Raw genomic sequence first — 25,798 nt, 5'->3', positions numbered from 1 at the left:
CTTTCCTCACTCCAAATCTGGGGCTCCATAGCCAGTGATTCCTTTCTGCATGTGCTTCTTAGTTTCTCACACGTCCCTTCATAAACACATCCGGACCTCACACTATAGATTAAATGACTGGACTGTTATTTTTTTATTTATCGCACTGATACACTTTTTAACAATTCCTAACAATGCTCATAAATGCTGATGCAGTCACCCCAAAACAGGGTCTCTTCATAACTTCTGGTATAATACAATTCTTTTCAGCAGCTGAAAAGAGAGCAAGGGTATACTTGTGGTGATAATGGACGTGTGGTCAAGAGTAAATAGGCTTCTTGATAAGTATGCCAATATTCCCTGTATCTACAGAAGGTTGGGTAGGGCATGTTTCTCATAATCCATCATTTAGGCATCCAAAAATATTTCACTTAATAAATACTTACTTATTCACTAGTTCACTGATAAGTTTTACTCTCTGGGCTTAAAAGATCATTACAGTTTATAGACTAACTACAGTTTATAAACTAACTACGAATGACTGTCGGCTAACGCTGCCTAACTGTGTGTGATTTAAATAGGGCATGTGACCATGAATAAATAGAAATCTTTTTTCTTTTTTCTGGCATCATAGTTTAAAAGACAATATTTTTGTCAAAAAAATAAATTCCATTTAATATTTATTTGGGCTTGAGCTTATTTCAGAACTAAAATAGACTAATTCTTTTTAAATAAGATAATTTTTTTATTTCTAAGAGGAAATTCATATCATGTGGACCATATAATCTGATTATAAAATAATACATATTTACAGTTAATATTGTCATTAATTCTATTACTTACCAATCTACCTATTTATACTGAATTTTACTGCCTTTGCTCTTTAACAGCGGGTATATTCCTGATTTGACTGTATCACTTGGATTTTTTTTTTATCACCCACCTGCATAGTAAGAGAATGTGCGCTTGTTCCGATCAAAAACAAACCAACGTTTTTTCCAAGTTTTAATTTTTCCACCCATTTTGATGAGGTATCCTCGGCAGGTCTTCTCTGTGATTGATACGTGATAACAGGTATCAATATTGTGGCCAGCAGTCTCCACGTGGCTCCGCAAATCAAAGTCTTCCTTCCGAACAGGCAGATAGCGTGTCAAAGGTCGAGCCTGGGAAAAGTAAACACATCGCATCTATAGTGAATTACTTGTTTCATTTTAGGTCACAGATGTTAAGATGTGGAAATAAAATGAAGATCCTAAGTGCTAAAATGCCTGTGTGACTATGAGAACTTAAGATAAACATCATCATTTTGAATCTAAAAAGTTGGTAGTATTTTAAGAAGGATGCTACAATAGGGGGTGGGGTGGGGAGTGGATAAACTCAAGCCAGTAAATTCTATTCCCTGAAATGGGCAGATGAGAAAGTGGAAAAATGTCATTTATCTTAGCTTTCAAAAAAAGGTCCTTAATACTTAAGAACACAATGAAATTGGGTATGACGTTATTTGGACTGCTTCCTATAGAGGAAGTCTCCTCTAACCATAAAGGTTCCAGGAGTTCTCCTGGCCACAACTTCAGAACAGTTCTTTTTAAATATCCTCAGACATGGCATGATTAATGAACAATTTTTTAGTAAGTACAATCCCAACAAGATCCCCCAAACCTATACACATAGGCTTCCATATACTTTCTAATAGAAATGGAAGGCAGAGATTTATGTTTTGCAAAGTGAAGCTAAAATATGGTAAGAAACAGAATCAAAGCTGTACCCAATGAGCTGTCCAGAACCAAAGAGATGGACATAGATGTCTTTTATTTTACTATGGCTGAAGTAGAAGTTTAATCTAGGAAGCACAGATCACTATGGGTAATATTTCTAAAATGATGTTTTATTTTATACTGTTAAATTACCCCACCCCTTTGCCCTGCAGGAAATGACCTAATCATATACTTGGAGGCAAAACTTATAATTAGGATTAAAAAAGAATTGCGCTTTTTGGTTTGGTTTCAGACACTAAACAAGCATGAATGATCTTCACTGTGAATCAAAATTTGGCAGAGATTTGGCATAATGAAACAAAATGAACAAGTTTTCCTTTGTAGTTTATCTTCAGTATTTTGCCTTTGATTCTCTGATACTTTGACTGTGGACAGATGTCACAGACTTAGTGATACTTCAAAGCCTTAAAGACAGTTTCTTGCTGCTGTGCTATCAAACTGCCAGCAACTACAACAAACAAGAGAAATGGTACCTTTCGCCTTTAAGTCTAGTAAACCTTGGTAAAATTGATTTGAAATTTAAATTACATGGTACTTAACACAGCTTTATTTTAGTTTCTCAGAAAACATACATTATGTTTTAGCTTTAGCAATAAGAACAGATTAAAACTTTATGATAAGCAAGATGAAATTAAACAAAATGGGTGGTCTTCCTGAGTTTTGCTTGAGTTCGGTAACCTTGTGCACATATGTGTGGACTGGTGTAGCAAAGGGAACACATGTGACAATACAGTAGTTAGGAAAAAAAAAACCCAAAACACTAACGCCACCACCAAGAAAAAGCAGGTAAAATTATTCTGTTCGGAGTGTTTGCTTATAAAAGATGGTTTAATAGGACCTCTTCTAGTCCTCAACCAAGGGTTTTAGTTTGGGTGTTGTAGTTGTTTTCAGTAGCAAATCTAGCTGCATTTTTCAAAGCCACTCAAATAAACAAACAAAATCATTCTTTTAAATATACTCTAAACAATGGGTAGAAGAAAAAGTGCCTTTTCCGTCAAAATTTTCCATGTGTGAAGAGAGAAAAGTGTCATTTGGTTAGTAGGTCTCCAATAAGCTCCCCGCCGCCACTAATAATGCACATCGTGTCCAGAGCAAATGCGCCGGGGCAGCAGAAGGCATCCTGACACAGCATCACCATCCTCTACAGAGCGCCCACTAGGGGGCAACATGCTCTTATCTATTCAGATCGACCTACCAACCTGTGCCCTTTGTTTCTCCCTTATTTTTACTTCTTTTTCAATTAACTTTTGCCTCTGGCTAGTTTCTTCCTGCAATCGTTTTTCCAGGAGTTCTCGGCGTCGTTTTTCTTCTTCCAGAGCTCGTTTTTTGGCTTCCATTTCCCGTTCCTAAATATCATTAGGCAGAACAAATTTTAAGATATACTGGTTATATTTGAACGATTCCAGTTAATAGCAAAAAAGGAAATTCTCACTAGACAATTTTGGTTTATAACCTAGTCCCTTAACAATATGTAACTTAGACTTTGAAACACCCGTAATCATTACCTCTCATATAGCTTTCAAAATCATCCATTGTAGAAATGCAACCTCTAAATTTAATTAACACTTGAATTATTAAGTGAAAATCCAGCTTGAGACTGCATTCACTCATTTCATAATGATGACCACAACTTTCCCATTTTTAATAAAAAGTCTCACAAACTGTCAGTCAACCCTAATCATGAGATTTAGCCTTCCTTTCAATTGCTGCCTTCTGACTGAAGGTCATGCATGGGTCCTTCCAATTCCTGTTGTTTCTCTGTGACTTCCTGTCCAAAGGTTGCAGAGGAAGCACATGGGGAAGTTAGAAGAGGAAAGGAGGTGCCCTTTAGGGCAGGATGCAAAGGCATTTTGGGGGGATTCCTAAGGAAGGTCAGACTCTGGCTTGAAATACAGTCACAATAATATGGGATTTTTAATGTTACAATAGTGTAGTTAATGCAAGTTGGCAAGAAAGAGAGAATATATAAAGGTATGACATTCTTCCTTGTTCCTTGGCAGGCAAATGAAGTGGCCATCGAAGGGAAAATATAATACAAAATATAATACAAAACATTCATTTTGGTCTATGTCAACATTATATAGTTTTTAAATTATGAAAAAATTGCAGTGCAGTAAAGCATCTTAGAAATCATCTAACTCGTATATTTTTGAGCCTTACTTAATCTGTTAGATTTCACTTATAAATGAGATCATGTAACATTCGTCTTTCTGTGTCTGGTTTATTTCATTTAGCATCATGTCCATCGTGATTTCAAACATGAAGAAAAGTTGCAAGAAAACCCACTTATACTCTTCATTGGATTCATTAAGAGTTCGTGTTTGCATTTTATCCCATATTGTTTCAGACTGATGTCTCTTCAAACACACACACACACACACACACACACACACACACACACACACACACACACACACGTTCCTTGAAGGTGTATGACATAATCTAATACAATTTAAAAGGTGTTACCTAAGAGGATCAGTGGTCTGAAGAGGCAAGTCAACTCGACTCTGAAAATTGTAGGTGATATTGACTTATCTCAGTGTAGGAGACAAAATGTGGGTAAGCAAAATAATGTCAAAGTAAAGTGCTTTACTCATAAATAGATAAACCAAAACCAAATTTTACAAAGTGTATTCTCAAAATACTTCTTGCCAAGTCTAAAAATTATGGCCTGCGGGAGGCCTTCCCATTAGCTTAATTGTTCAGAGATGCCAGACCAAGAAGACTATCATCAAAATTCCATGTAGATGACACCTAAGGTTTGAAGTCACTTTATTTAGTTTGGGAATGTGTGCCAACAGCTGCTTTTCTGTTGTGCCTTTATATACGTGGACATTTTATTTCTTAAGTGATGATGCCTATTTAAAAAATGATTCCTCTTATAGGTGCAATGGAAGGGTGGTGGCCAGTTTTATCAATAATACCCATCCACCATATCAATGAGGTAACTGCATAAAGGGATTCAAGAATTTGAAAAGAAATGCATTTTGAGAAAAACATCACATAAACAAGTAAAGAAAAAAACAGATGAAGTGAAAGCTTTACGAACAGTTAAAATAACTAAGAGAGAAAGAGAAGAATTTGGAAATGTTTAACTCTAAACAAAATTTTCTTTTTTCCACTTGCTTATATTTTATTTGACTATTTTGGAAAAGAGGGATCATGGCTCAAGTCAAAACTTTACTCTGATGTTCCAGCCATGGAGAATCAAAGACGCTTATGTATGTACATTTGTATAGTCATTTACATATCTGTTTTTCTACACTCTCTTGAGGACTGAGAGACTTTTGTATCTCTTTCCCCCATAGCATAGAGTCTGACACATTGTAGGGATTCAAATTTGTTAGTCACATAAAAATGAATTCATATAAAATTCATATAAGAAGAATAAGGTAATTATTAATATAATCTTCCAAAATTATATTTTGGATCTACTCAAACCTAGGATGTTTCAAACATAAGGCCGAATTTTTTTTTATCATTTTTAAATAAATTAAGAGTTCTTTTGAAGAGATCAACAACTGTAACAGTAACGTGATGCGTACGGGTTATCTTAAAATTAGTACTGTGAACACAAATGTTTATAGCTACTTTTTCATATTTGCTGAAACTTGGAAGCAACCAGGATGTCTTCAGTAGGTCAGTGAACAAATATACTGTGCTACTTCCAGACAGTGGAACATTATTTGGCATTAAAAAGAAATGAGCTATTAAGCCATGAAAAGATACTAAGGAAATTTAAATACATATGACGAAGTGAAATAAGCCAACCTGAAGGCTACATACTGTATGGCTTCAACTGTATAACATTCTGGAAAAGATAAACTATGGAGCCGATAAAAAGATCAGTGACTGCCAGTGGTTTGAAGGGTTAGAGGGAGGGAGGGATGAATGAAATGATGGAACACAGAGAATTTTTAGGGCAACAAAAAATATACTGCACAATATTATAACGATGTATACATGTTATTATACATTTGTTCAAATCCATAGAATGTACAATATCCACAGTGAACCTTGAAAACTATGGACTTTGGGTGATAATGATGTGTCAGTGTAGGTTCATTAATTGTAACAAATGTACCACTCTGGTGGGGGATGCTGATAATGGGGGAGAGCTACGCATGTGTGGGAGCAGGGGCTATGTGGGAAATCTCTGTACCTTCCTTTCATTTTGCTGTGAAACTAAAACTGCTCTAAAAGCTTTTTAAGTCTATAGAAAAGAAAAATCAGTATTGCCAGCCCCATTACAAAATGCATCTATCAAAGAGTGAGGTAGTCTTAGGAATGATGGATTCTTAGAAGCTTATTAGGCTGCACTTCAAGTGAAGCCAATTATTAGCTAGGTGTTTTTCCTGAGAAAGAGGAAAACATGGCTTATTTCCATGAGCTGTTGTGGGAGGCACGAAAGGGTAAGTTCTGTTCTCTTCAGTCAGCAAGAAATTTTTAAAAAATCTTTCATTTTTGTGCAGGAATTCTCATTCCCCTTTATTGAGAAGATCCAACTTTATGAATGAAAAAGGGAAAATTTCATCAGCTTACCTAAGAAAGAAAGCATAAGACAAACACGCAGGCCATAAAATAGCACAAACTTATGTCTATATTCTGTAGTGTGGTCTGTGACATCACATATATATGTCATATGTCTTCAATTAATTTGGAAATAATCTGAGTTTCACTAACTCTCAGGTCTTAAAAATTTGCCAGTTAAAAAAACAAACACTCACTAACAGTCTAAACCCCATTTGTCCCTTTGCTCTTCCTACCACATTCCCATTTTTATCAGGATTGTGCCTGAACATTGTTAGTTACAGGAAACTCACTGTATGTATTCCTTCATATTCTCAAGAGCATTTTTAGAAAGTTTATTCTTATGTTGAATCAAAAGCTATCTTCCTACATCTTCCATTCACTGGCCTAAGTATGACTCTGAAGCCACATGATTCCTATCCAGATGAATTGTTTGCAAATAACTTGGTTAAAAACAAATATTTTCAGTCCATGGTTTTTCGTACATTTGTAATTTGGACACATTTTGGGGGCAAGTTTTCAAACATTTATCCATATTTAAATATTTCTGTTCATTTTTTAGAATTTTCAGGGTGTTCTGTATTTATTTTATAATATTTCTAATGGCATTTCTGCTAATTATACTCACTCTATTTATTTGGCAATGTTCCCATAAATGCTTTAATTTTAGCTCCAAATGAACTGAATTTTCTAAAAACATTTGATGGAAAGTACATGTTAACATTTACCATTTCATGACTTAATAGCATTAGGCACCTAAAGTCATCTATTTAATATATTTTATATACTCTAAAAGCTACTTTGGTTATTTTGTTTAAAAGAAATTAATTTTTATCCATTAACACTTACTTGTTCTCTATAGCCACACTTTTGCTATTGGTTTTCATATTTCTTTGACATTTAAGCTACTTTTATTCAGCAAAACTTTTGCTGCTCTATGATATATGTTGCCATGACTTGATACTTTTTCTGAGGTCAGAATTGCACCTGAAGTCAAAAGTAAATGCAACTAAAACAGGAATTTAGGGAAAAGTCTAGGCTTATCAATACCATGGCATGTGAAAATGTCAACAAATGAAATGTCTTTTATTTTAGCACCTTCTCTGGATAGAGAGAGTCTTAAGTCATTGCAGATAAGCTTTTAAATGCATTATCTGTAGCACATGACACTCATCCTTGTTTTCTCAAGCCCATCCACATTACGAGAGTAATACTTCCTTCCATTGTTCCAACTCCTTACTTTTTTCATACGGTAGGCACAAATTTATGATCTCGTAAGTGACTGCTATAAAAAAATGGCTTGTTTTGCCAACTTTCTCTGCTTAGTAACATTCTGCAATTTTATCAATTGAAGATTTCTTTTGTATCTGACCAACTTTGGTAAAAACCATATTCATAAAGGAAAGCAAAACTTACATCAGGATAAAGGAATCTAAATAGCAGGTTTGAGGTTTTCATTACTGAATAACATTATCTTTTAGCAAAATTTGAATTTCCTTGTACGAATTAGAGGCAAAGGCAAAAACAGAAAAAGGAAGAAAGAAAAGCAAACAAGAAATTGTCATACAAGAAATAAAAAAAGAAAAAATCAAAACATGGAGCAAAACGAAATTTTGCATAAAGACATAAAACACTTTTCCAAGACTGCCTTCAGTGCACCAATATTGCCACTAAATAAAAAGTTAGTGTTGCAGAATATTTATTTTCCATGAATCTCCAGTATTTTTCCAGCTAAAGAAAATAATTATGTCTTATAAAATATCTAATCTTTATTTAGTAGCTCCTTGAGAATTAGAAAAACATATGTCCTCTCTTCTCTAATACTTCCTCCTCAACCATTTTTCACATGGTCTGACATATATCCTTTTGACAGTTGGCTGCCCCCTCTAAAATGATGTGGTTTTCTGCATCTTTTCTGAGAGCACTCCCCAGAATAAGATGCATACAGTGGGTGTTGACTATTGATAATGGAGAAAATAAAGTGGTATAAGCATTACTAAGAGAGTCACTTAGAGTCAGACGGTCATTGAGGAAGTGGGGCCTATGCATATCTTCTGCCTCAGTTCTCAGAGCTGCTATTAAGTTGCTAGCCTGTTGCTAAACTCAGCTCAAGGGTGAGCCATAAAAATGCTGAAATAATTGCCGCATGTACATATATAGACTCATAGACTCTACTTCCTCCTTGTAGTTTCTGACTCCCTTATTCGCATATTGGAACTAACCAATCCCTGTTAACCTAGCCAGAATACTTCATTTGCATAGAGGACCAAAATGGGAACCACACTTGTAAAACCTGCTTTTCTTTGTTCTCTTCCCAGCACAATTTAGGTTACTGCGTGAATCTGTGCTGCCCAGGTCGTAACCCTTTTTCTTCAAATAAATGCTTTTTGTTCATTTTTTTATAGCCTGAACCTCAAGCAGAATATAAAGTTTTGCCTAAAATGAAGGGATTGGATGCATTTGAAATTCTGCTTAAAATATCTTTCAAAACCATATTCAGCCATGGATTGCTCTCAACTCCATATCCAGTCTTATTTCTCCCTCCACACACATAGTGCTATTTAAGCTATCATAAGTGATCAACTTCCCCAACATTTTCTCAAAATATGAGCACAAGATCAGGACTTAGTAAGTTAATAATAGCAATAGTAAAAATAATGTATCATTGTAGGTGATATTCAGAACACTACATTCTGTAAGCCAATTCAGTAATTTTAGCAGGATAGAGATTTTTATGAAGAATTATCTATCAGTTACCATCTTCTAAGACCCAAGACTTGTTTTCTTAGCTTTATCTTTGTTTATAGTATAAGTTCTGATGCTGAAAAAGCAAAAACATTGTCTGACTCAAGTAATTTTCTGGTGGACACAAAAATGATATCTCAACAGAAAGTAAAGGGCAAATGTATCCACAGCTTTGAATAATTCTATAATTCTACAAATGGCTTTTTGTGACATAATACACCACAAGACTAAGTTTATGTCACAAGAATTTCAGCATGGAATTACCTCTTTAAAATATGTATAATTTCAAGGTATTTTAATACATAATATTTTTAAATCATAAAAAGGAAAATTTTAGTCCTTTATTTCTCTTTCTACCTAGCTTCACCAAGTTCCCATTAAGAATGTGCTGTCATAATATACATTCCAAATATTATTTTCTTATCACCCACTTTCCTGATGTTTGCCATACTATTTTCCATCATAATAATAGGTACAAGCTTATCTTAGGATAGAATGAATTTTTTTTTAAAGGTGGATGGTAGCACAAAAGAGAAACGCCTCTTTTTGCCTCTCTTTTATACTAAAACTTCTGCAGGCATCTTCGACTTTGGCTTCAACTTTTTGACATTCAGAGGATCTGACAGCTCAACGAAATAAATACTGTTAGTAATTTCTGACTGTGGTGATTGGTTATTCACAACTGCTAGCATCACTGGGTCAGTTCTGTGTGAAGTAACTATGGAAAATGATCATAGCTGCACATAAATACCCACTAGGAATGATCACTCTGCAATAATACTGTTTTCTTAATGTGGCATGTTCGGTGGAACCATTCTCATTTTCTACTCTTGGAAACAATTCCAAGAAAAAGCCACTGAGTGAGCAAATAAATATAAATTAAGGTTTTGCTGGTCACTGGGTTTGTGTTCAGATTTGAACTTCTAATGCTTGGTTAGTATAACTGAAGTGGTTCCCTTTTTAGGTAATTTCCTGTACTCCCTGTCGCATCATTTAATATGAGAGATGAGGTGTGGACAGTGATGATTTGGAGGGATGCATGTTCAATGCTAACTTCTGGAGGGGAAGGAGAGGTTGGGAGTGGAAAATGGAGGAAGAAAAACACCGAGATAGGAAAACCCTTAGAGTGTATTCATTTACTAAAGGTGGGTCAAAAATAGAAAGAAAAAAAAGGTTAAGCTATCAAGAGTTTACCATAGAAATATTGTTATAATGAGTTCAAAATTATTAGGGAAGAGGGGAAGTAGTCTGATGTTTCCAATATAATAACTAAGTAAAAAGTGCCAAAGAAATGTGGGAAGTCCCTCTGAGATTACTACACTGGGAAACTAAACTGCTGTATTTCATGGTCTCTCTTTTAATGTTAACTTCTAAGCTCCCTATCATCATTATAGAATAGCTGCTGAGTTGCTCACTTTTGTTTGTGTCCTGTTATTCAAAATTATCGCATTGAGTTGGTCAGTTTATACCAGATAGTAGTCATTTATGAATAATTACTCAGAGTTCCTGGCTTTCTGTCCTGAGGAGGTCAGCTCCCGGCACTCAGTGGCCTGGCTCAGACAACCTCCTCAGGGCAGCAGGCATTACCAAAACACTTTCAGGGCAAGAGATGGTTTGACGCCCAACCATTCCACACACTCACGTGTCTTCCCCCAAATAATCATATTACATTTTTTTTAAAAGTGAGATACTGCATCTTCTAATATTGAATAAAGTGAAATATTACCCCTTCTAATATTAAATAATAATGGTAGCAAAAAAAATCTTTATTCTTTATTTTTACATAATTTCCTCCTTAAATTTAGGTTGTCCTCATGTGACAAGCAGTAATACAATTCTCATGGTTGCTTTCAAGTTTTTTCCAAAGAACTCTTTTCTTTCTCTGATATATATCCAGTATTATTAATATTTCACCCATTAATGCCACAATTAAAATACACTGTATTCTATGTACCACAGAATGTAGCATATATCCTTTTCTTCTTTTCCCCGGCCCCTCAAATTTCCTGGCTATACCGTCTGGTTTAGGTGTCTCCTATTCTTTTCGTTTATGAAATATTAACTAATTCAAAGCATACCTTGCTGATATTACTTTCTCTCAGTCACTGTCACTCATTGTTTTTAGGGGGAGAGCAAATTATTCAAACCTTTGTAAAGAAAGAAATTATATTTACATGATGGTAATTTTCCATTAAAATGTTTTTAAAATCCGTCATCCCCTTGTAGTCAAGAAACAATCCCTCCATTTCACAGACCAGCAAATCAGGACCATGAGAATTCTAAGATCTGCTTCAAGCAGCACAATCAGTTGTCAGGTCAAGACCAAGGAGCACAAGTATTATTGTGCCCAGCCTGTGACTTCATTTAATACAAGGAAGTTTGTTTGATGGCAATTATCCAATTAGACATTTTCATTTGAGACACACATGTGCTCAGTTAACATTTATTGAATATTGGATAGTTCCTGGGGTGAAATCATAATGGTCCTTAGCCAATTGGAACAGATCAAACACAGAAAAATATCAAAATTAAAACTATGTCAATTTTCTTATATCTTGAGGTGTTTATTCAACCAACACTTATTGAATATCTATTATATGCCAAGATCTCTGCTGGGTGTAGAAACCAAAAGATAATTAGACACCCTCTTTGACACTGAAGAATTCACCTATTAAAGATGAAAAGTTATACTGTGATAAGTGATATTCAAGTACATGGAAACATAGAAGAAAAATGCCCTAAAAGCATGAATTTTCATGTGTTTCCAACTTAAGTTTGAGCTTGAAGGTTGAGGAGAATTTCTCCAGGCTCAGATGGAAGGGGGAGAGTGGGATGGTATAGACATTTTGCAATGCCAGATACTATCAGTGCTCGGTAAGTACAGGTTGAGTGAATAAACAAATGAAAGGATAAAGTGACTGCAGACAGTAGTGGGCTGGTAAACCAGCTCTCTGGAGAAAAACAAAAAAAACGATATTTAGCAAATGCTGATTTATGTAGAGTAATTACTACCACCCTGGCCAGTTTCAAACTACCAACAGGACGTAGGTGATTATAGAGTTAGGAGGAGATGTGCTCATTTGGCACTTGCCAGCCAGTATGAGCCAACTCCAGCCTGCTGCTAACTGTACAGAATTTTTAAGTGTTTGTGGAATGAAGGAGCCTATAAATGATTGAATGAACAAACTATGTGATTCCCGGGCTAGGACCAATATGATCAAAGGCACAGAGATCTGAGAATGCATTCCCCTGTCAATTAATAAGAAGCTCTGTGAGATGTATGAGGAAGAGAGAGAATGAATGGGAAGTTGGGCTGGATCTAGAACGCCACGCTCAGGCTCAGGGTCTGACTTTAATCAAATGGTAATAGGGCATCATCAAAGCTTTTGAAGAGAAGGAATATAATGACTAGATTTATATTTTAGATGTGCCTTTAGCCATGATTCCATAAAACCACCTTTGCTTGCCTTAAAGTATGAAGAACACAAATATGAATGGTTAAATCCTTACAAAAACTTTAATATGCAGAACAGCTAAAGCCTCCCTTTTAATGAGACAAAAGGGTAAGGAAACTTCGAAGTTCTTATTCTATCATTGGAAAATTTTCTTTATTTAATCAAAAGCAGTCCTAATGAAGCAAATTAATTTTAAGCACAGTATACACGTGAACTCCAATGTAAAAAAATAAATGAGAAAAATGGATTATATGATGTCTGACTGGCTAAGTCACACAGGATACAAAGAAATTACCTTTAAAGGCCACCATAACATGCAACCTTTTTCTGCATTAGAGATCCTTTATATCTCAGAAATTTGGGCTTATCCATATACATTACCCCAAATTGATGTCTTTACTTTTGGAAATCAGCAGGTACTTCTCCAAACCCGAAACCTTACCTACAAATAAATCTTACCTGGAGATATTGTCAGGTGAGCAAGCAGAGATGCTGGTCTCCATACTATCAGAGCTGTCTAGGCTCAAAGTATCAAAGGCCTGGTCCTTGTAACTGTGATCTGGGTAGTGGAAACTGTTCAAGTAGACATTTGATTCAGATGCTGTGCGGTTGTAAAATTCAGAAGATTTCTGCCTTTGTCCTTCACTCATCTGTTGGTGATTATACCCTAATGAAAGAGCCATAAATATGTTAGTATGCCTCATTTTTCAGTCTTAGATCTTATAAGACTCAAAACAGCAACCCAAAACATCTGCCTATAAAACTTGGCCCTTCGTCTAATTTGTTTTGAAGCCAAAAAGATCAAAGAAACAGCATCATGCTCAGTGCAAGCAAGAGTTTCAAAGAAGTGGTCTTGTGAGTGATCTCTTTTTGTTAGCAGATCACTTGACACTTTCCTATGCCATTCCCACATCTCTGCACAATTGAGAATAATACATCAGCACACACAGGAAGACAAGAAAACTAAAACAGAAACATAATTAAAGGCCCTGATTCCTCTAAAAATGGCTGGGTTCAGGTGATGGCAAGATGACTCCTACTAATAAGTAATACTAGCATCTTAGGGCAGTCCCCTCTTCCATGATATTCAAATTTAAGAGATACTTGATCTAGTCATAAAAGAGCACGTGGATCACCTAGGTGTAGGATTTGAGAAACTTGTCTCTAACTCATCATCACTAATATTTTTAATCTGGTTAAGAGCCAAACGGCACATTTTTCTCATTTTTTTTTCAATTTCCCTTGTTCGCCAATAACTTATTTAAAACATTTAGAGTCAACAATTCTTTCGATGGTTGTACTTCTCCTAATTACTGTATATACAGTAAGTCCTCACTTAATATCATTGATAGATTCTTGGAACTGTGGTGAAATGATGCATAAGAACACCAATGCATAAGAACACTAATTGATATAAAGAATTAAGTTTCTATAGCATCTCATCAATGTTACAACAAAACATCATTGTTCAAAGATCTATTACACATAGCTCTCTTTTTATCCACCTTCGCCGTCAGCCTTCCGCTAGCTGGTGAGAATGACCATATGACAAAGTGAGAACTGTATCATTTGGCACCATTAATAAGAGGTGTTTTCCTTACCCTGGTACTTGGCCAGCTGCACATTAGGTCATGGCTCTGCTCTGTGTTATTGCTATGGCTTTCTCTCCGGTAGCTGATTTCGGGCATCATAGATTGAATTATTCTTTCTTTTTTAATTTTCTATGTATGATATACTCATGAAACAGGGATCATACTGATAAGCAAATTCCTCAAATCACTAAAAAGATGTTGCTCTAGCTAGTACCGTGGTTTGCAATCTCTTTCTCCCTGAGTAAATTTACTATCAGGCCTATTAAGAGTTTACAATTGGACCATTTACATTTCGCCTCTATTCTTGTGCTCTGACTACCTTTCAACAGGCTTTTAATTAGTAAAGAAATGGCCAAAATGCAGGCAAGAGGGTGAGAGAAGGCAAGTGATTCCAGACAGCTTCCTCTGCTGTTGATTAAACATTTCCATTTAAAAACAGAAGCCACATCCATAATACTTTAACAATGCGTCATACACCAAAGTTACTGTGAAGTGATTTTAGTTATATGAGGAATTTTCATGCCATTAGTATTTGGAGCACTTTTAGGTAATTAAGTGAAAATATGTTAGTTCAAATTAAGGTATTTCTGAGAAAACACATTTCCTCAATACAAACTGTAATTAGATGTTGTAAACACCAATACCTAGACATATATATGTAAAAGCTACATATCACTTAGCTAAGGGAAGATGCAAAATATAAATGAACACAATTGGAATTTAGATAGAATGTCATTAATTGTAACAATTAATGCATAAAGCATAAATAAAGCCAATGGAGCCATAAACATGGAGCATATGCTTACACATACACACACACACACACACACACACACACACACACGTATAAAGGCAAAACAATTCATTACTCAAATATTTAACTTTGATATTTGAATCTTTGGAATTACTAATTGCTCCTTTTAAATAGTTTCCAATTATTCATTATGAAAAGAATGGGACAAAAAAATCAGAAATTATTTGAAAAGGTCATACATGTACCTTTCTTTAGGATTCAAAAAAGACTAGTTGGCAAAGAATACTTCCACATCGACATCAACTACGTGAAAGAGATTTCTTTGAGTATAAAAAACAAATCCCTAAAAAACAGTCATGTAATTTAAAACATACAAGAATTATGTCCTTGGCAATGACATGGGCCACAACCCCCACTTCCCCTTCAGTTTTTCATGATGAGGAAAAGTTAATCCCTATGATGCAACTAACATTTTCTTGAAGAAAACAGAAAAGAGGGTAAGTATATTTCTTCCTAAAACACCTGCTCCTCAGATCTTCCTGGATTTCTTTTTTTGAAAGTACCACAGAATAAGAGAAAGATCTTGCCACTTTCATGTAAGGTAGACAGTAAATTAAAATGATTCAGAATTTTCAGATGTAGGCACAAGGGACAGTTGTGTGACAAGGTGTACTGTGCTAAGGATTGTGCACATAAATTCCCCAGATTACCTCACTATTTTGTTGAGGTTTGGCTCTATGTCTCAGAGAATCTTCCATCATTCTGGTGGTAAAATAAGCCTTACATTTTCATGACAACTTAAATGAAAAAGCCTGCTGCTAATAAGCATATATTTCCCCATACAGGATTTTTGTTTTTTGTGGATCAATGTCAGTGGAAAAATCAACCTCATGGAGAGGCTCCTCTCTCCCCACAGGCAACACTTCACCGATCACGAAGAACTCAAATGTCACCTGGCCTAGCTTCATCCCTCCTGAACAATTCTGATGAAACGAGTTAGCCCTGCAATTACAAATAAGGTTGTGACCCTGGGATTGTACCGCTGTGAGTCCAAAGAGCTGGTTTTGGATTCAGGCTCTGGCCTGGTCATCCACAGGTATAAGTACTTTCAGTAGAGGAAACACCCCAGGAGAGGAGGAGACCAAGGAGGGTACCCTGGTAGGAGGCCCAAGGGGAAGTGCTGGTGCAGTGAAGCAGCACTTCAATAGGCGTTCTTTATCAGGGAGGGCACACGCATGTCCCATTCATCACAGAATCCCCATTTATTTATTAGTGTGTGGATGTCATGAAAGGAAGTCATTTAATGAATACAGTTTCTTATCTATAAACTGAAACTAAATTAGTGGCTCAGTAAGAAAGTAGAGTGCATTTACTGTTTGAGGTGAGGCAACTTAAGTGGATTAGGAAAAAAGAGACTTTACCAACTTCTGAGTCTACGTGTTTTGTTTTTAAGTTATGTAGCAAGAATAACATTCAGCAGTGGGACAGCAACCAAAAAGTAGAAAGGGTCTTGTAAATGCTCTAAATCCTTTCTATCAAGACAAAAATAGTTGTGTAAAGGGGTATTTTATAAGGTTTATAAAGTGAGACTTGATACTATCTGAGGCTGATTGCTAAGTATAGCATATTCAGGTAACTCAAACCAACTCAACTCTCTTCACCACCATGGGAGAGCCAATAATTTGCATGTGCAAGGCCCACTTATTATTATTTTTAATGCCAGTCTCTGTGAATTCTGGCTAATTGGACCTGTAAAGTCCTTTGTGAGTTAACCACTGTGGAATATATAGTCTTGCCAATGTTTTTTAAATGTGTGTTATGTACTTTAAACTTATTATCTAGGCCTCAATATAGAAAATGAGATGACTTAAAATTATAACTTGGGTTTAAGAGGATAAAATCAATTAGTATTTTTGGTAACTTAGCCTTTCATAGCTCACCTGCTGAGAAATTCATTCTTCCTAACCACAGTCCACAGCGAGAAGATGAAGATACGGGACAAGTCAGGAAGAGAATGATAGAGAATGGGAAAAAAGATACAAGATCAGAAAGGATGACAAGGGAACAGAGAAAATATACAACTCTTCCAACATGCAATCACTGACGGCGTTAGTAACAATACCAGATTGACAAGTGAAATGTTCACATTTTTAGATTAAATTTGAGTTTATAGGGAAGAACTCAAGACGTTAACAAAACAATAAGTTTATGACACATGCATACACTTAGGCAAAAAAAAGAAATTGTTACAGAAAAAAAAAATACCTTTCACACATATCGGTCAACCAGAAAACAGGGAGAACAAAAACAACATTATATCTATCAAACAATTCTTTTTTTCAAGCAGACAGCGACAAATAGTTTTGAAGAGCTAAGGTTTGTAAAATGCCATTCAATTATTTGAAGCGGCGTCCATCAAACTTTATAACAAGTCAATCCTCTAACATCCTACATCTCTACCAGCTAGCCACAGTAATAAGCATTTTATTCGAGCCAGTCATTTAAACTGTCCTTCATTCTCCACTAAATCTTTCTTATAATATAGGCTCAAATAAAGTGATTAAGTAGGAGCCCCTTAAATCTTTCCATACTCCTACAACATAGCCTGCTCTATTTATACCTGGCCTTTATAAAGGAGCAACCTCATGTTTTATACTTATCCTACACACATCACAAGGCCCACTCTTTTCTTTATCTAATCTAGATCCTAAGTCTTACAAAACAATGTTTCCAAAGCACTCATGTTTCCTGCATGGTCTGACCTTGTCATAAAAAACAAAACAAAACAAAACAAAACAAAGAGGGTCATGCAGCTGCCTCTGAATGAACAGCAGCTGCACCCAGCATTGTGTTTCTAGCAAATGTGCAATAATTTTTCTCTATTGTGTAAAAGAAATATGCATTACACTAAAAATTCACCATTGTATAATTTTAAATCTGATCATTTCTTAAAGATGACTTGACAATGACTTTTCACTATTTGGTAGAAACAAAACACCACACAAAGAAGATTGTCATACCTTTCTTGGACTTTCCTGCATTGAACAGAAGACAAAAGGATAAAAATTTCATTCATGCTAAAGCTTCCAAAGCAATAGTTCACAATTTGTACAAAAGCCAATAACCATTACAACTCTAAGAGCCAAGTTCCTGTGCTCTCTGCTTTAAACTCTGCTCTCAGAGATCTTCGTTTGCATGATTCCCATGGTCAGTTCTATTTAAATGGTGCTGGTTGAAGGAAGGCTTATACTTACACCATGGTCCTTGATGCATCCATTATGAATAAGCAGCAAAAAAATAGTTCATTTAAGTTAATTGTGTTAAAGTCAAGAAAAATGATAAGATCTATTAAATGAGCTATATCCAACTTTTCCAAAAGCATGGCATTTTACTTGTGTTTGCTATTTTAACGAAGCCAACAAGTGCTAGTGAAACAATTCTAAATGAAATTGTGATTCATCCCTTCTGGTCATTGTGGGCCACCAGTATGGGCTTAGCAGAAAATCCTGCCAGTTTTACGATCAGCTATGGCTCTAACCACTGCAGTCCTTGGCCCCTCTTCCTCTGGGTGGAGGAGCCAAGGGAGGCAGGTGGGCCTCACAAGACACATCATACCCGCTGCTTGGATCAACGCATATGATGGTTCTCTATTTCCTCAGAAGCCGCCTCATCAGCACCACAAACTCTTTAAGGAACACCATTTTAGAGCTGCAGTAGGACAAGACTAAAGCTGCCATCTTCCAGAGTGTACAAAAGACCTGCCAGTGAAGAACCAGGGCAAAAAGGTCAAAGAGAACATATTTTTCAGAGGGTCCGTCCCTAATGTGACCTCAGGGAATTGGTTCAGTTTTCCTGTATGAATCCAGCATGTGGATTCCCATTATGTGAGGGGAAAACAGAGATTAGCAATATTGAGATCAAACATTCCTTCAGTTATACCATACTCTCACAAGAATTTTCTTACATGATAATGTTAACACTCTTGATTTTTATAAATCCATTCACTTAGTATAAAGGTCTAGTTTTTCTTACTGTCTGTTTTAAGAAAATACTTTCAACATAAAGTACAGTGTTGGGGCCAATCCAAGCTTTGATGCCTTCAGCCAGTGGGAAAATTCATTTAAAAAGAAGTCTATAAATATCACAGAAAAATGCTGCACTAGAACATAGACTTGACCCTCAAATGAACGTAATAAATGACAGCCAAAATATACTCATATATGTTTATTATTTATAAATCATCAGAAATATTTTTAGCTTATTAAGAAATTAAAATAAAGAAAATAAGAGAAGTTCAATCAAATGTATTTGATTTAAATGTTAACATTATAAACCTATCATATATTATGAACCTCTCTTTTGACTATTATAGCCTCTATTAACTCTTAAATCACTTCTAGTAATGATTCAGAAACCTCATTCAAGTGATATATATATACACACACACAACTTATACACATACATATATACATTACATATACATACATACATATGTGTATATACACTAAAATGTCTATATAATAACTTTTCTTTTTTTTTCTGATAGAAAACTTCATCCCCCTGGTACCACTGCTAGAGAGGTTGAGCAGTCAGAATTGAATCACAGCCAGCTTGGAAGAAAAGGCTTCAAACACACAATGCATAAATGCATTTAAGGGCCAAATGCATTCGTCTATCAGCATCCAAATTTTCATGCTGGCATACTTCCATCACTGCATTTACCACATTTTATTGAAATCATCTGCTATGGGCCTTTCTTCCTCACTAGACTATAAGTATTTCAAGGGCAAGGATCATGTCATTCATTGGCATTCTTGGTCTCTAGTACCATGCCTGCTCAAAACTGAGGGTCAATGTAAGTTGTTGACCTAAATGACTCTATTAACACAGTAAATCTAATCTTCTCATTGAGAAGCTCACCCCTGGAACTGCATTATAGCAATTTATTGTAGCCCCACAAAGACTATTTGGGAACTCCATTATAAATGCAATGCATTTTTACAAAGAAATAAAACTTGTTGAGAATCAAAGTCTACCTGAAACCTAATAACCACATAGCATAAAAGCTCAAACCACATTAAAAAGCCTAAAAGAATTCTGTCCTGGGCCACTAGCGCTCTATTTATGTGTCAGCTCAGTGAGTCTTTAGCACATGGTTCAACACAGTGGTTCAGTCACAAATCAGGTAGGCGACATAGTTAAGTGCTTAGTGATCTCTCTGGATCTCGGCAGGCTCTCTTTTCTTTCTACCTATTAAATGGGAAGGATAGTAATTCTCTAGGGCCCTTTCTGGTTTGAGAAGTCTATTGAATTTATGAAGTACAATATTTAAAACATACCAGACACATACATATACAGGAAAAGTTACCTTAGTACAACAATAAGGATATACGTATCTCTCCTCAAAGGGGACACATGAAGAGTAGAACTGAGGACTTTGCTTGATCTCCTCTTTAATGATCCTCATTGTTGCTCTCCCTCCCTCTCTCTGGGGACTTACAATGCTTAACAAAATACATGATACTTGATTTAAAAGGTACATACCTCTGAGCATCCTCCGAGACTCTGAGTCTTTGGTCATCGTTGCCAGTGAGTGAGGGAGCACGCTGCCACAGCTGTTGCTTTGTCCCAGGGGCAAGTGAGCCTGTGAGAACCAGGAGGAAAAACTTCAGGCAAAGTACAGGCCAAAACAGTCCTTTGGGACATGACCATTTCCCTGTTTCTGTAACTCCTATCTAAGCGCAGAAGGCGAAGAGGTCTTTTGTCCAGTTTGTGGATGCTCAATGGTAAAAGCCAGTCACCATTCCTCCCAAGGAGCTCCATGGAAGTTTCCACATCACAGCAATTCTTCCAGTGGCAGCAACTCCAAAAAATGGGGAAACAGTGTCCAAAACCACCTGAGAGAAAAACTTAGAGCTCTTCATGCACAAGGAGCAGAGAGGGCAGATGCAGGGGCAAGAACGCATGCACATCATGCACCAGGACAGAGATCTACCCTGTAACAGGTATACCAGTTTCCATCTATCCCCAGTTATCCAGTAGGCTGAAAACTGGAGAAACCTACAAACTACTCCAGCAATTTATCACTCTCTTTAATAGCAAAATCTCTTATGTAAGACATTCTTGGAACACAAGATTATAAAACAGATTAAAACAAAGGAAGGGCCCAAATGCCTGCCCCACTCAGAAACTCCTCATTTGCCTCTCCTCCTCTTCCTGCAATGACACATCAGGCATGTTGGCAGAACGTGAATTAGGGTTTAGGTGTCGGACCACGTGGGTTCGTATTCCAGCTTCACTGTTGAACAGCTGAAGACACCTGGGCTGGTCAGTTAGCTTCTTTATACCTCAGTTTATCCATATGTACAATAGGGCTAACAATTAGTTCCTCTACTGAATAGTGTTGATGGATTTTAAAATAAGACAACCCACATAAAGCGCTTAGCCCAGTCTCAGGCTCTGACATGACTCAATAAATATTTGTTGCTATCACTCCTGAAAATCAGAGCTTATATTCTCCAATTTGCAAATCTGGGATGCAGCCACGGGAGTCTGTCATGTAAGTGAACGCCACCTACTGCTTGTGCGGTGGTGATAGAAAATACCCTGGACCACCTAGGTCCCAGAGGACAATTCAAAATGTCCTCTGAATAAGACAGAATATGCAATTTAGTTATAACATCCGCTCACCAAGCAAATTTAATGGTTTATTATTTAGCCTTTTCTTTAAGGACCTTTGGACATCAGTCAACATAAGGACAAGAAGACTCCCTGAATGCGAAGCCCATGGTTTTCCCATGTCCTACCTTTGGGGCGGTGCTTCTCCCCATGGTAGCACTGCTGAAATGTGGGGATGTGGAAGGTGTGGTTTTCTTTCGAGGCAAAGTGTCACTCAGATAGAGGCCTTCTTTATGCTGTTTTTTCCTTTCTTCCAGACTTCTAAAGTGCTTTAAATGCAAATGTAAAGCAGAATAGCAAAACTTGACTAATTGAAACTGGTCACTGAAGTAATTAAGAAGTAATTAAGAAGTATTTACAAAGAAGTTTGGGAATTTTAACAGAATTAAAATAATTCACCTTATACTTGTGTTCACAGGCTTGGGCTAGCATTTGGTAAGATACACAGACACTAAGAGAATTTACTACTGATCCTAGAAACAAACAAACAAAAAAATCCACCTTTCACTCTCATAGTAGTGCCTGCTGCCTTGGGGCCTCAGGACAACTTACAAATTATTATGATGGTCGCCATGTGGATGGCGGAACAGCCAGTGGACAAAGCAAGTAAGCATTTTCTCCCCTTGTCTGTCTGGACAGTTCTGTGTGGTGGCACAGATCCCAGTGTGAGGAGAACAAGAAAAGGGAGAAGGAAGAAGATGAAGAGAAAGAGCGAGTAAACAGGGGAGCTGTTTTAAAGTTGGAATAATATTTCAATCACATAAACACACTCCAAATCCACATAATGTTTCCATATAGGTTATTCTTTTATTTAAAAGAGCTCTTGGCCAAGAAGTCCCTGAAGTAATCCCTCACATTAAAAAATTTTCTTCCCCCTTCTTTCCCTTTTTTTTTTTTTTTCGGACTATCCTCGCCCCCTCAGAGCCACCCCCACACTCTACAACACGTTCATCATCTCGCACCCGGGGCCCTCCCATTTCTGCCACGCAGACCCCTCTTACCTCCGACCCCCTCCCCCTCACCGCGCTCACGTTGATAATACGGTAATTCTATTTCTAATTTCTTGAGGACCCTCTAGACTGTTTTCCACAGCAGCTGCACCCTTTTACATTCCCACCAGCAATGTCCAGAGTTCCAATATCTCCTCATTCTCACCAATGCTCTTTATTTCCCTTTTTTTTTTTTTTTAGATTTCTAAGGCGAGATTTTACCCAAATTTTTCTTGGCCCCTCAAAAAAATGTCTTCAATAGTAAAGATATTTCCTAATTAAAGGTTCTTTAGGTCTGATCATTTTTATACTAAGTTCAGGCTTTTGAAATGTGTAAAAATTCATGCAAATTTGAGTTACCAAATTGATTATCAATCTTCATACATGCCAATCATGAAAAATATCTGCATTTTAATTTTACGATTATCTACTTACACTAGCTAATATTTATTAACATAAGGTAGTGGGAAGATACAGTCCTTTCACAAAAAGTAATAGATAGTAAAGGCACCTTCAAGAAATTTAAGGGCTGGGCATAGCACAGCAGGGCTCACCTACTTTGGGAATCTAGTGACTATGACTCTTTAAGGTCTTCTAAGGCCAAATTCATACAGGAATTTGATCATAGTTGGAAGTAGCCTCAAAATAGATTTTTTAATACTCGAGCATGAATATGCACTGAATGTAGTAAAAGGAGGGCAACATTAAGAATAATAAATCATTTATTTAAAAATTTGGTAAATAAAAACTGTTCTATAAGACAAATGCACTTCTTATGGGGTGACCTTGAACAAAATATTTACCTACACTGAATCTCAGTTACCTAAATGTCAACATGGAGTTCTTATTTCATGGGATTGTTAGAAGGAAGAAATGAGATATTTATTTGTAAAATGTTTAGCAAAGTTTGACACATAGCAAAGGAATGATGTCTATTATTATGGTTGACACAGCAACTTTTTATGCCATGGATTTTATGGAAATGATGATTATTATTGTGCAATATTTTGCTTGAATGGGAACTGAAGCATGAGGATGTGCTCAAACATATCAAAAGCCAGGAGAAGACAATCAAGGACTCAAATCTTATAACACTCCCAACAACCTCATAACATACTAAATGTCCATTAAAAAACAAAGCAAACAGCAAAGGAGTATGCACTTTGTTTTTTTAAAAAATACACTTGGAAAAGTTGAAGAAAAGATTCCACCTGAGTAACTTTGGTGTCAAGATCAAATTTCCAAACTCTGAACACCAGTTCCTCAGTTCCTAATTACCTGTTGATCCTGCTGCTGCTGCCTTCTGTGTTTCTTAGCTGGTAGAGGAGGAGGTGTGTCATTTAAAGGGAAAGGATCGACAGAAGGAGCCGTGACTTCAGGCCAAGGGGCTGATGGAGGTTGAGTGATAGGATGAGGAGAAAGTGTGGAAGGAAACATAGATCCAGAACAGACAGGTGATCTTTGCTTTATAGGAGAAAGAAAAATGTGTCCAGATGAAATGAAAGAATATGACAAAGAAATGAAATCAATAATCTGATTATTCTGTTTTCTTATATTTTAATCAAGTAGCCACAAATGATGGGTAGTATCTTTGCATTTAGCCACTTGTTAAAACCCCACCCTTCAAACAACTTGGATCAGTAGAACGTATTTTCATTTACTATTATTTGCCAGATGTTTTAAAAAGGCATAACATTAAAAAATCATGCTGAAAAACATAATAGAAAACAAAGTCAGATTGGAAAGGTGAATTAAACCAACAATTATAGAAAGACTTTTGTTTCTAAGAAAACTAGATCGGGTGAGAGTGCTATGACATAGAGTTTAATTTTTTGAACTTACTTCTCCTAGTGATCCTCTCTGTAACATATATTCATGATTTCTAGTATAACTGGCAGAGCAGTTCCTCCAAATTGATATGTTTTTCAAATTCAGTATCACTTTGGCCCTCTCGTCGACCAGACATATACATGTCATACACACCCTCGTTTTCAGTTAACCATGGGTTAATTTTTGACATGAGGAAAGCAGTGAATGAATGAAATGTCATGCCAACACACCTCTTTATTTTGTGGCTGGCTCACCAGCACAGCTGTGGTAGGCCCAGTGGTAACAGCATCAGCATCAGCAGGGAACTGAGTGGAAGGGGATAGATTCGTAGCATTGCCACATGGCTCATTAATTTCACTTACACTGATATAGCCCTAAAAGGAGGAATTCAGAAGTTAAACACAAAGAAAGCAAGAGCTGAGGCATGCGAGAGTATTAATGCTCCAGTACAATGGAGTGAGCTTAGAGCGGCACAGCCAGATATTTGTGGTATTATCAAACGTTTCATTAGGAAATCATCAGCAATTAAAATGGATTTATAGTGCTTAATCTTGAAAAATGATATTTCAAACATTAAAAATATTTTTTTTCTGGTGAAATCAAGAGGACTATATTATAAATAACCCAATATTTTTTATTTTAAAATACCCAGAGGCGTTCACATTCATTCTGTTTACAGAATGAGGTTTCACTATACAATATTTAGAATACTCACACAAGCAAAAATCTGAGATACAAAACTGACAGTGTAATCACTAACTCTAACTCAAGAACCTTATTTTTAGATTTTGCCCTCTTCTTCTGTTTGCTGACAAATTAAAGTGTGAGTAAAAGTGAGCTGAGTGTTATTGGTTTTTACTCTCAGACATTTATAAAACAGTAATTTATTTGTAATGGAATCTAGCTTTTAGGTATCTCAACTAAATGAGAATAGAAACTACGCTGCCTCTTGTGAGTTTTCTCTAGTAAGACACACACACACACACACACACACACACACACACACACACACACACACACGCTAAGGTGGAGTTGCAACTCCAGGGTGTTTCAATTGAAGGTAACTAACCCAACTCCCAATTCTACCCTCAGGACAGAGAATTCCCAATTACTTTAAATTCAATGATTCAGTTCTAGCTTCAGCTTAGAGAAAACATCCATGAATCGAAATTTATATTCTTCAAAACTCTAGAATTTATATTTGAGAAAAGGCAGTTGTAAATTTTCATGGAAAGTAATCATACAGACCAATCATGATTTTCGCCACACCAATAAAACAGTATGAAAAAAGAATAAAGAGTATAAAGTAATACCTTTTTTAAAAAAGTAAAATAGTGTTAAATTTAACACTTGGATTTTTCTATTAGCCTCTCGATTTCTCAAAAGGTTGCTCCAGGAAAGGTAAGATATCACTATGCCAGTGAAACAAAAATTCCAGGCTGGTAAGTGAGGTTTTTTACTAAGAATTTAA

At 36.2% G+C, this 25,798-nt stretch overlaps 1 protein-coding gene across 1 annotated transcript in view; it reads right to left on the bottom strand.

The window, feature by feature from the left end:
- Nucleotides 1-25,798, bottom strand: part of PHLDB2 (pleckstrin homology like domain family B member 2) — a 107,776-nt gene that overhangs the window by 5,135 nt on the left and 76,843 nt on the right. The window contains exons 11-17 of the mRNA XM_015595005.2: nt 24,558-24,701; nt 21,637-21,777; nt 20,375-20,474; nt 12,944-13,151; nt 10,445-10,457; nt 2,954-3,100; nt 923-1,142 (exon numbers count right to left, since the gene is read on the bottom strand). Of these exons, the coding sequence (XP_015450491.1) occupies nt 923-1,142; nt 2,954-3,100; nt 10,445-10,457; nt 12,944-13,151; nt 20,375-20,474; nt 21,637-21,777; nt 24,558-24,701 (973 nt within the window). The remainder of the gene's footprint in view (nt 1-922; nt 1,143-2,953; nt 3,101-10,444; nt 10,458-12,943; nt 13,152-20,374; nt 20,475-21,636; nt 21,778-24,557; nt 24,702-25,798) is intronic.

Source organism: Pteropus alecto, unplaced genomic scaffold, assembly GCF_000325575.1.
Source record: "Pteropus alecto unplaced genomic scaffold, ASM32557v1 scaffold270, whole genome shotgun sequence".
NCBI lineage: Eukaryota > Metazoa > Chordata > Mammalia > Chiroptera > Pteropodidae > Pteropus > Pteropus alecto.
This window is presented reverse-complemented; position numbering and strand designations above follow the sequence as displayed.